Source organism: Phaenicophaeus curvirostris, chromosome 14, assembly GCF_032191515.1.
Source record: "Phaenicophaeus curvirostris isolate KB17595 chromosome 14, BPBGC_Pcur_1.0, whole genome shotgun sequence".
Classification (NCBI taxonomy): Eukaryota; Metazoa; Chordata; class Aves; order Cuculiformes; family Cuculidae; genus Phaenicophaeus; species Phaenicophaeus curvirostris.
Window position 1 is genome coordinate 18,644,357 of NC_091405.1, and position 11,667 is coordinate 18,656,023.

At 41.9% G+C, this 11,667-nt stretch overlaps 1 protein-coding gene across 1 annotated transcript in view; it reads left to right on the forward strand.

Moving 5' to 3' along the window:
- Positions 1–10,717, forward strand: part of WTIP (WT1 interacting protein) — a 68,315-nt gene extending 57,598 nt beyond the window's left edge. The window contains exons 4-8 of the mRNA XM_069868136.1: positions 1,404–1,466; positions 3,882–4,012; positions 5,048–5,099; positions 5,691–5,759; positions 6,550–10,717. Coding sequence (XP_069724237.1) covers positions 1,404–1,466; positions 3,882–4,012; positions 5,048–5,099; positions 5,691–5,759; positions 6,550–6,702 — 468 coding nt within the window. The 3' untranslated portion in view covers positions 6,703–10,717. The remainder of the gene's footprint in view (positions 1–1,403; positions 1,467–3,881; positions 4,013–5,047; positions 5,100–5,690; positions 5,760–6,549) is intronic.
- Positions 10,718–11,667: the final 950 nt, after the last annotated feature.

An 11,667-nucleotide genomic window follows, 5' to 3' on the forward strand; every position in this document is an offset into this window, starting at 1 on the left:
TGTACCATCATTTACCAACTTTCTGGGGCCATCAAAGTCTCTGTGAGACTTTTTCCTTCATAATCACTTTGTTGCGTAGCAACAGTAATTTTTTCTCCAACCTGTTGATCTGAAATAACATGTAATCCCCTCACACCAATAAAAAGGAAAACATATGGCAGCTCTAGGCTAGGAACTACTGGCTTTTGAAGTGAGGGGACAGTTAATCCCCACTAATTCAAGGGGGGAAATGGAGCAAGCTGAGAGCTGAGGCTCTGAGGATGCCTTAGATGCCAGAGCCAATTAACCTGCACTCTGGGAGAAGAGTCCAGTTTACAGTCATCCTCCTTGTTCACCATCTTTTATTTTGTGCAACTGAAGTGCATTTCAGGTGAGCTTTTCTGCAACCTTGGTTGCTGCAATAAGCATCACTATGCAATGCCACACGAATACCTGGGCACCCCTTGCCTCTGGCAGGAGAGTGCACACGACTGCAGTGGTCAAGGGTAAAGTTCAGCCACTGCAAATACCAGTTTCAAAATTGGGTGGCTGGAGTCCTTCAGGCAAATACCTCTTGCCTGTAACGTTGTTGTTCGGTAGGTCAGGTGCCTGGCCTGATAAACTTGCTATTTTTTTTTATACCTCTAAACATGGGGCTACAGGCAGACTTTGGCATCTGAAACAGGATCTGCTTTAAGGGACACAAGTACAAAAAGTTATGGTCAAAAACACTCAGGCAGGAAGCACCGAGCTTTGGTCCCAAGTGGGCAAAGCATCTCCCTGCTGCCGTGCCTCCAGCACCAAACCCAAGGAGGCTCCAGGCCTCCCCGCCTTCTCATTTCCCCTGCAGGCAGTCTGCGCTGGTGCCATCTCTCTGAGGTACTTACTGTCGCCCACACTGTGCAAAGAGCCCAGGCTCCTACAACTGGGCTTGCAGATTCTTCCCTGGATAAATAGCTTGGTACCCAGGAGACAGTTAAATCCTTCTTGGGCCTTAGAGCACTGTGTGAAATTAGGTGCAAAATCTGAGGTTAATATGCATCTGATCACTAATTTGAGCAGGAGGTAAGTCTGATTTTATTTACTTCCCCAGCAACAACAACCAAAAGAGTAAATTCAAGCTAGTTCCAGCACACCAAGTGCAAACTTGCCAAATAGGCTTCAAATATAAAAATCAAGTTTGAAATAATATTGTTACATTAGAAACCTCAATGGAAATCGTATGGTGGATCAGAAGGCCAAGCTGGTATTTGAGCTTGCTGTAAGAGTGGAGTGAAGGCTCCTGAGTCAGTCTCCCAAACCAATTTATGGTTTGCTGCCATGTACAGCATAGGCTGGAAAGTAGGGCGGCATTCACTTAGAAGATATTTCTGCTGCTAGAGGAGTGGCTGCTAACAATCCTTTCTTTTCTGTCATTTGAACAGTATTCAGGTTTTCAGCAAACGGCGGACAAGTGCTTTGTTTGTGGACACCTCATAATGGAAATGGTAAGAGACCTAAATTCCTAACCACAGGGTAGCTTGCTTTGCCTGGGCTTTGGGTAGCACCCTGTGAGGCGTTGTGCTTTTCCCTAGTCACACTGTCATTGTGTCTTCCTTGCAGTCTAGGTAATTTCTGAAACTGAGACAAACAAAAATACCTTAACGTTCTATCACTATTAAGTGTAATAAGTTGGGCTTCTTTTCTACGTGAGACCACAAGATGTTTTTCTGCCACATGCCAGTTTAAAAATAAAAAGAGAAATAAAATTTTAATAATAAAGGGGAAAGTACAGCACAGTTTTGTGTGAGAATGTGGTAAAGGAAAACAGAGACATTGCTCGGTAGGACGGTAGAGTAGCAAGAGCTCTGTCAAAGGGGTGGAATCTGGGCCCGAGAAGAGGGATATTATCAGTAGCCCTGAGGTTTGTTGCCTGCTCTGTGACTTGCTTTATTTACCTTCTGCCACTTGTTCCACATCAGTTAAAATGCATTATTGCCACTGGGATTTGTAGGGAGCCAGTAGTCAGAGTTCCTTTCGTAATAAAAACATGAAAGGGCTGTGGATGGGGCCAGAAACTGCTGGCATTATTTCAGTGGGTGAAAGTAGGAAGAATTTTGTCTGTTCTTCATAAGCAGAAATTCCCAAACAAAATGAAGCAGCGTGCACTTTAAAGAAGTGCAGATCATGTAGCATATCTATTTTCCTCTTGCTTTAAAATGTATACAAACCTCAGGATGCCTAACAGAAGTAGCTGTTGCGAACACAGAGGTTCAGTAGGAGCTGGAACAGACTTCACTGATGAGAATCCTGGCTCGTATCCTGGCACCACTGGTTGGACGAGGATATTGTTCAGTTTAGCCCAAGAGCAAATTTCTAGAGTTGTGTCATGCTGGGAGGGGGAAGGAAGATCCCGACTTGCATGCTTCGAGCTGGCCCTTAGTTGCAGAATCCCCGGTATCTTGTTGGTAGAGCTCGGTAGCTAGAAGCTTGGCAGGTGCTTGTCTGCCTTTCTCCCTTCAGCAAGCGTGCTCTAACAAAAGGAAACATCTCTGGGAGCTCTAGGAATGAAGCACTCTCGTTTGGCTCATGCCCTGGTGTTCCTCCTACTCCACGAAGGCGCCTGCCCAGCAGCAGGGCCGTTGGCAGCTACGCAGCAGAGGAGCTGCAGCCCCACAGGCCTGGGCACGACTGAGGCTGTTTGAGGCTGGAGATGCAGCTGAATTAGGAGTCGCTCTGCAAAGCGGTGGCTGCACAACAATGTTGGGCTAACAGCCCGTGTTACGTGGCGGCCTAGGTAGAAGCACATGCACAGAGATGAGTTGTTTCTGGCTAGGGACGGGCTTGCAAACCAAATGGAGTCTGCTGCTGCTCACTGAGTGAAGAGCTATAGGGCTTCATTAGAGGGGGAAAAAGGTTAAATTAACTAGACTGCACATTTTTCCCATGCACTGTTTCTTATTTCATGTTGATTTGATCTTTGTACAGGGTGCTGAGAGCTTGGCTTCTGGAGATATTTCATCTCCAGTTTATTAGCAGCTCCAAGCTTGAGCACTGCTGCTAGCAGATAGTTTTTGCATTTACTTTCCAAAGGTATTTCTTATACTTGAAATGTATGCAATTGGTGCTAAAACCTGTTGAGAGCTGCCTGGAGATGATGCCGCATCTCACTCTTCCCAGGGGCCTGTTCGTGGGCTTTGTGCATCCTCTGTGATGTCCCAGTGCCACACTGAGTATTACATACAAAGATGCTGGGTGGGAGGGGGCCTGTTCTGTATTAGTGTAGCTGAGGCTGCATCAGGACTTTCCTTGGAACTTTTAAAATGCAATAGGGAAGGTCAGCATTGGAAAAGCCAGAGCACGTGGCCAGAACTGTATCTAAACACATGGGTACAGATGGAATTGTAACCGAAGACAATGGGCCCCTGTGACTGAGCAATAACTGGTCAGTAACTTGTGGTGGATTAGGTTCCTTAATTAATAAGGGGGCACCTCTTTACTTGCTTGTTTTGTCATTTTACTTTTTAAGTTTGAGTAATGGCTGGTTTGGATTCTGTCTGTCGCAGCCTGTTAAGTTTTGTGAATTAAATCTGCATCCCACTAACTTGAATTTGGCTGCAACACATTTTCCAAGAAGTGGTCTCTGTGGCCGTTTTTAATTTCTGTTGGCAGTGTTGGCCCTGCAGAGCTCAGGCTCATGGGCGTTAGCCTGATTTTCACAGTTCTCTCTCTTTATTGGGAGCCTACTGAAACCCACTGAAATAAGCAAGTTGATTGTTTTAAAAGGCCCCTTGCTGACAGATCTGCAGAGTGGTAATTTCATCTTGAAGTGCTTTTCTCCATGCCAGAATTGTACACAGCAGTATATGAGGGGGAATCTCCTGTAATCATGCATCCATTTCTTTTGCTGTTTGCCCATTAAGATCTTGCAGGCCCTTGGAAAGTCGTACCATCCTGGCTGTTTCCGCTGCGTGGTGTGTAATGAGTGTTTGGATGGAGTCCCCTTCACTGTAGATGTGGAGAACAATATTTACTGTGTCAAAGACTACCATACGTAAGTATGCGAATCCATTGCATGCTTGAATAAATCATAGTAGATAAGTTATTGGTATAGTTATATGCTTTGTAGTAGATAAAAAAGGTCATTTCTGTTTGCTCAGAAGTCCCTCAAGTGCTGCTTTCGCATGTTGTTGCATTTGTAAAGTATTTTAAGGTTATTAACTGTCACTGCATAGGCCCAGCATGGCACAGTGAGGCTGAAAGTCAAGTATTGTCAGAGGATTTACTTCTCTGGTGGCCGTTTCTCTACTTCTTTCAGGACTTTCAATACTAATTACATCAGGCCAATCCTACAATTGGTGCTGGGTTTTCATCAAGGGTCAAGGTTTGGGTAGTGCATGCTGTTGGCAAATCTAAGTTAGGTTAACCTAGACTGGACAGTAGACTTGTAATTAGCAGCTACTGTTGGAACAAGTTTAGCCTCACCTGACAAAAAGTTTCATGGTTTAAGTGATTGTTTTTGAACTCCTTTCTGCTCCCGCTCAAAGGCAACTCGGTTTATGCAGAAAGAGTAAATCACTCTGAACTCAACCCTATTGGCACCAAATTGACTGCATTAAAGGACAGAGTGAATGTTGGCCCAGTAATTGTCATAAAATGCAGCCATGGGCAGTAAGACCAGTTGATGTATTTGGTTTAAGTAGATCCTAGCCATGATCAGCCTCTCTCCTGTTTAGCATGATTATGTCTTCCTGACATCAAGTGGTGACAGTTCCCATGACAGGGGCTCCTTTGCAGTCAAAGCAGGAATTCTCAAAGAATTTGTATGGCTTTAGGAGTCAAGGAAGGCATGAAAAAGTATATATGTGGGAAGAGGGAGGGATTCACTGTGCCTAGAGGTCAGGAAGATCTAAGTAATAAAGCTGGAGGAGATCAGCCTCTCCCAAATCTCCTTTTTTCTTAATATTTCAAGTCCTGTGGAAATAACATTTTGCAAAAAAAAAACAAGGCATGGTTAGAATAGCTGTATTGGTTTTACTTTTTTAAGAGGGCTTAAATGTGACTTGAACACTTTGTTCTTGCACCCTAGGGTTTTTGCACCAAAATGTGCGTCTTGTAACCAGCCGATCCTACCAGCACAGGTACGTGTTAACATGCACTGACTCTTTAGAGAAAACAGCTGTTGTCATATGAACATATTCTAAAAACACTTTAGATGCTTTTCCTCCCACTACGTCAGATACTAAATTAAATACAGTCAAGGAATAATGTCAGGCCCGAACATTCCCAGAGGTTGTAATAGTCATAATACTTGTGCAGCAGAGCACTTTGTATCTTTAGGGTGCTTTCCAGCTCTTAATTATACTGTTATAAATCTTATTTAATTGAAAGCCCTGACTGGGGCTCCAAGAACAACTCAAGTAGTAAAGCCCTGTTTATTTTTAGAATCTCGCATTAGTTCAAGTAGCAATTTTCCTTGTCTGCAAAAAGCTGGCTAAAAGGGGAGCCAGGTGACTGACCTGCTTGTAGCCTCAGCCTGTCCTGACAGTGTAATTAGTGTGATAGGACTTCTTCATCAAGACATCCTTTTTCTGCCTGCCTGTAATGGTGCAGCCTCACACTCTGGTGAGAGCAGGACTCTCAGAGTTCCAATTGCTGAGGTCACTGACCAACTTATTTGTAAGCAAGGGCTTCCAACACTTACTCTTACCTTCCCTCTGCTTCCCCAACAGGGCTCCGAGGAGACTATTCGGGTGGTGTCAATGGACAAAGACTACCATGTGGAGTGTTATCACTGCGAGGTAGGCACCACAAGGCTTTGCTAATAACTAGCAGCCTCTTGGCTGGTGCCCAACTTACACCCCAGGGTGCATTTGCTGGCTCTTGCTCTCCAGGGCAGGTAGGGCTCTGCCCCACAGCTCCTGGGGTTGAGTGCTAGCTGGGCTGTAGGTGGTGCTGCCATCTCCAGTACCAAATCCATTTCCTTTTTTTCTCATTGGGTTTGGTTGTTTGGGTTGAATTTTCTCAATACTTGGAGATGGGGAGATCTCTGTTCCTCCACTGTTGTTCTCACATGTCATCCCTGTAGTTATGTGCCCATCCCAGCGCTATTAAGGTGTTTGTTTCCACTAAAGATGGACCATTGGCCTTGAAGTCTGTACTTTTTATTAATTCCAAATTAGAGAAAGCATAGCCCTGTTTCATAAGTAGAACATCACATCTCCCCCTCTTCCCCACTCCTCTCATTCTGATTGATGCGCCCCCATTTCCTCCTCACTGTCTTGTTGCAGAATTAGCTCCTTCTGTTGTTCTAACTTCATCCAGGTTGTGTGTGCCAGAGTAAGTCCTTGGCCTGCTTCTGTCTGATTTGTATTTGTTAGGTGAAGAAAAGACCAGAATGGGGGCGGGGGAAGACTGTCCTGTTTGATTTGATCTCAGTATGTCATTTTGCATAGTATGAGATAGTACCAAGAAGTCTTGAGGCTGCTGGAAGCGTGGGAGGGAGCTCTCAGGTATATGCAGAATAGATCAGCATTGGTATGACCTACCTACCTGAATCACTCACTAATTTGGCACGTATGTTTCTTCTAGGATTGTGGCTTGCAGCTCAATGACGAGGAAGGCCATCGTTGTTACCCGTTAGAAGGCCACTTGCTCTGCCACAGCTGTCATATCAGGCGCCTTAATATTAAACTGCCATCGCATCCACCTCCGAGCTATCCGATGCACGTCACAGAACTCTGAAAGACATTTCCATTTCCAATAAGCCGTTTAGAAGAGAAGACAAAAATCTAAAAATGACTTTTCTGTTCCTTCAGAGACAAGATTCCAGTTAATAATGATCTAAACCAGCTATTTATTTTTTAAATCAGAGGTGAGGGGTCCTTTCCTGATCTTGTACATATGCATTCTTTTATCTAGGCATTTTCTGGGATACCGTCTACTTGAAAAATAATTCACCCCTAAACTGTAAATGGCAGCATTTCTAAACACAATGGTACAAAGGGCTGCTCTGCACTCCCTACTCACTCTCCTTCAGTGGAGATTTCACCCAAGTAAGGAGTGTAGAATTGATTTCCAAGTTAGCACCTTATCATACTGCAGCAAGCATGATAAGATAAACGCTAGCATTTTAGCTAGTTTTGTTGAATTCTGCTCTTAAGAATACAGTCTGACATTTTTTTTAAACTTAGACTCCCAGAAATAGTGAATAGGAAGCAAACAAGTGTGATTAGCAATTACAGTTTTCAGCATGGGTTCAAAATAACATCTGAAGAAAAGTCAAGCCAGCTTTCCATCCTACCACGGTTCCACAGCCATCCAAAGACTATTTACCTTGTTAAAGAAACATGGCAGAGACCTAAAAGCCACATTACAGAGGAATCTATCCAAAAGATTGACATGTGCAGGGTCGTTAACAGTTGACAAAGTTGCAGACCTCTGTAATTGCTTGTCACGTACAAGCGTAGACAGTTTCAAAATGCATTCATACCAACTCGATGATTTGGCACTTAATAAACAGTTTGTCCTTTAAACCTGTACTTTGTTTAATAGGGTTAGCAGCCCCTTTCTATGCAAAGGTACACCTGTCTTTCTACTACTTGTTTTACACAAGACATCATTTGTTACCAACTGCTTTATGATTGTATGCTGATACATTATTAAAAACAAGAGGGGGACTGTTTTTTGCATTCTCTTTTCAGCTTTGTGTTCTTTTGTAGATGTACTTTCAAACTGATTACGGTGATTGTCTTAATTGGAAAACAAAGTACAGTTTAGCAGAAATAATAATTAAGAGAGTTGGACCATTGAAGCTCTGATATTTTATAACAAGTATTAGATGTACAGAGAATGTACACACTTTCATATTTTGCATAAGCTTTTACAGTAACCTCAGAGCTCTGGGGAAATATATGTCTTCCATATAGGAAGTTAGATGAATCTTTTTTATGGTTTGTTTTCTACCATGTGTTGATGATTTAAATGCAAATCACACATCTGTATGTTTAAAAAAAATTCCTTGCATTCTCATGAGAATTGATGCAGCCTTCCTGAATTTATATTTTAAATAAATCCATCACTGCTGTCTTTAACTGTATCCAAAATCACAATAAAATAAAATTCTTCTGCTCCAGAGGAAGTGGAAATACCAGACCAGATTCTCTGCATGTGTAAACTGGGATGTTTCCATGCCAGTTCTCAAGATGCTGAGAATCTGACCAGTCCATTCAGAAATGATGCCATGTTAAAATCAGCATGGAAGCTGATGAAATGACTTATGTGGCAACACCATTGCAGTTTAGTTTCTTATGCTCCATTGAGTTTTTGAAAGCCATTTGTGGTGCTCTTGAAAAGTACAAAGAGCATCCAATGGACACTAATTCCTCAGTCGAATAATTAACTCCCTTAACAGAACTTTTTGGTAGTCTGGTATTTCCCTGTGTGGGGAGGGGAGAGGGGCAGGCAGAATTCCTGTGAGTTTTTTTTTTCTGTTAGTAAGGAACAAAAGGTATGGTTCCTGAACTTTTGCCAAACTTCCCTTGGCCTAGATTAACCTGTCCTACTGAATGCTCCTTGGCAAATCAGGTGCTCCTTTAAAATGTCATTTGCTAACTAATGCATGTCAGCTTATAGTTAACATATTTAAGGCAATAGCCTCGGTTTGAAGGAATTACAGTGCGACCGATGCCCGTTTCTGCAGTGGGACCGAAGAGGCCTGGCCCGCAGGAGAAAGGGCACTGGGTGCACACACACTTCTGCATTTGCAAACATTACCTCTGTGTCCATAGTCACCAGCCCAGCCTCAGAAGGAAGCAGCAAGACCTGTGCTTCTTGCCCAAAGGCCAAATGCTAGAACAGAGAAAAAAATGTCTTAAATTGGGTTGTATGAGTAGATCAATTTCTTAAGGTCATTACAACCATGATAAGGTTGTAAAAAGGATAAACTTTTAGCATCAGCTGCAATGAAATACTTCTGCCATTTAAGGAAGTTGCTTTGGACCACAGTTAGCCTTGAGGCATTTTTACTTGTTTGTCATTACAATATATGAACTAAAGGAATTCAAATTAAGAAAGCAGTCACTAAAATACACAGAGGAGGCTTGGGTCTGTTCCTGTGAGCAAGTTATCCCATAAGAGTAGTTGCTGTACTGGAAAAATGCTTTGCTATACCAGTACAGAAGCAGAACCTTCAATATCCTGGAGATGGCGGTGACTTGCTCTGGCTCTCAGCCTCCTGCCAGTGCCTTCCTTAGCACTTTGCCTCCTTCAGGGGCAAGGTGAAGTTTCCACATCAACATCATTCTTGAGGGCCAGCATGCTACATCCAACATGTACATACCATACCTTTTCTTCTTTCGTGAAACCGATCATACCTGTAGAACAGGATATTTAATTGCATTTCACATGGTAATTTGTCAGTCTCTTGTAGTTCTACTCAGCTCCAATGTGTTAAGTATCATCATGGTAATATTATCAAAAGGTAATATTCAATATAGAATACGCAATTTGCTTAAAACCAGAAAGCAGCAGTTGTTCCAGTATTTTCTAGGGGCAGGTGCATTCTATTACTGTCTAATGAAGTGCAGCTTTGCTTTTCCAGCATTTGGTATAAAAACTGGAACTTGGGTGAAATTTTCCAGTTTTTTTCAATCAAAGAGAAAAAGCAAAATCTAAACTAAAGATGTGCTGTGCTCCTTAATGCTGGTGACACTTTCTGCACATTTTACCTCCTGTCTGGGAAATTATGTAAATGAGAAAGCTTCCTAGAACGATTTTCTTAAGGATTATTCTTATGTTAAATCAGTTCAACACAGCTGTACACTTTCTAGCGTTGATGTTATGATGTGATTGTTAGTCAGTAGCCTTTGCCGTACTTCTTCCATAAAGTTAACCCAATAACGAGTTGTTCTCGTTTGCATCAGGACTACAACTTTCCATTTTGGTAAGGAATTGTACAGAGCCCCTACAGCCCAAAGCTGTGGTCGGCAACTCAGAGTCCCTCGTGCGCTGGAGAACACGTTCCAAAGAAAGGACCAAAATAAGAATTTGAAAACAAACCAAAAGAACACGCTTAGATAATTGAGCTTTCAAAAAGGGGTTGTTTGGGTTTCTTTCCTTTTCCTTTCACTTGTGTGCACGTGCGTGTGTATATATTTTGTAAGGTGGAGCTTCAAAAGGAAAACATGGTTAGAGGAGCTCTTTAAGACCAGAAATTCCAGAGTAGTTAAGTAAACCAAAGCTCTAAAGGAGACAAAAGCTGCTTTCTTGTGTTTCAAGAAAAGTTTAAAAGTTTGTGATTCATCCTGTAACTAATGCCGTAACTAGAGTATATAATTTGACTTAAATTAAGTTTTCATTTGAGAAATATTTTCATTTTCTTTAAAAGAATATAGTTTTCTTCCAAGAACTTGGACCAACTTTGATTTTTATTTTGTAGGAAATATATAAATTCCCAGTTTGTATATCATGTAACTAGTTTACATGCTGAAAATATACATTAGGTTAACTATTTTTGTACATATATCCTTGTAAAACCTTTCAATGTGCTTCTGTCTTTTAGTCTTTAGAATTACTTGTGGTTTTGTGTTTCAGTGTTTGATTCCCTTGATTGTTGAAGAAAAAATTGGGAAATGTAGATTTATTTATCTAAAGAAGAAGCTACTTGCTATCATCCTAAGTTATTTAATATTAAAAGTCAGAAAGTTTCATTTAACCTTAGATGCTATAATCTGCTTTTTTCAATAAAGACGTTTTGTAGTTATCTTTGATTTTGTAGTGTGTTGCATAGAAGTATTTTATCTTTTTTTCATGTAGGTGGGCACTAAAACAATTTTCAGGAGACCCTTGTATTGCTTATAGCAATGCCTAACATATGAATCGATTGCAGCCGCATTCATGAAAGATTTTGGTCCTTCAGTGCAAGTGTTACTAATTAAAGTCTAAAGTATGACCACAGCTAACGTTTTGCAGCTGCACTTAGAAAAGAATGTAGCCACTCTGGCAATGTTTAATTAAGCTTTAACCAGTCTGGCTAGTTATGTAGGACAGTCAGTATTGAGGAACACTTCCTTTTCCAGACTGCCATTATTTTTTGGAGTGCTGCAGAAGAGAAGTACTCACCTGGGCTATGAAATGTCATGGCTTTAAGCATTTGGACTTGGTTTGGGGAATTTTCTGAGTTTTCTTGTTAAGTCAAGTCAGTCATTCAGAAACTGTGGCCAGAGCTCTGATAGGATCAAGAAATTTTTTATATATTTTTTTAATATATTTTACCTTTTTGAAGTTCTTTGCCGCTTTCTTGTCTCCAGTTTCATGGCATAGATGGGAGCTTGGTCACATTTATCTTCGGCACACAGTGGTTCTGAAAGAGCAGCTGCGTCTCTCAGGCAAAAGGTGCATCAGCACTGGTGTCTTGTCTGCAGTGATGGCCACAAGTAGACACCTGGGGAAAGAGTACAAAAACCAGTTTCTTCCTGGTTTCCTCATATTCCATGGGTTTCCATTAAGCTGGTCAGGCTACCATCCTTGTAGATGCTAGAGTGACTCACAGAAGGCAATATTCACAAGCTGCTCCTTCGGCATGATGCCAGCCTCCCCTCCAAGGAGGAGCACTGCAGCTCTGCCCCCCCGGCTTTGCAAAGTACAAATCTGGAACTGAGACTTGCTGATAGTTTTCACACAATGGCTATTTTGGCATTTTTTTTTCTT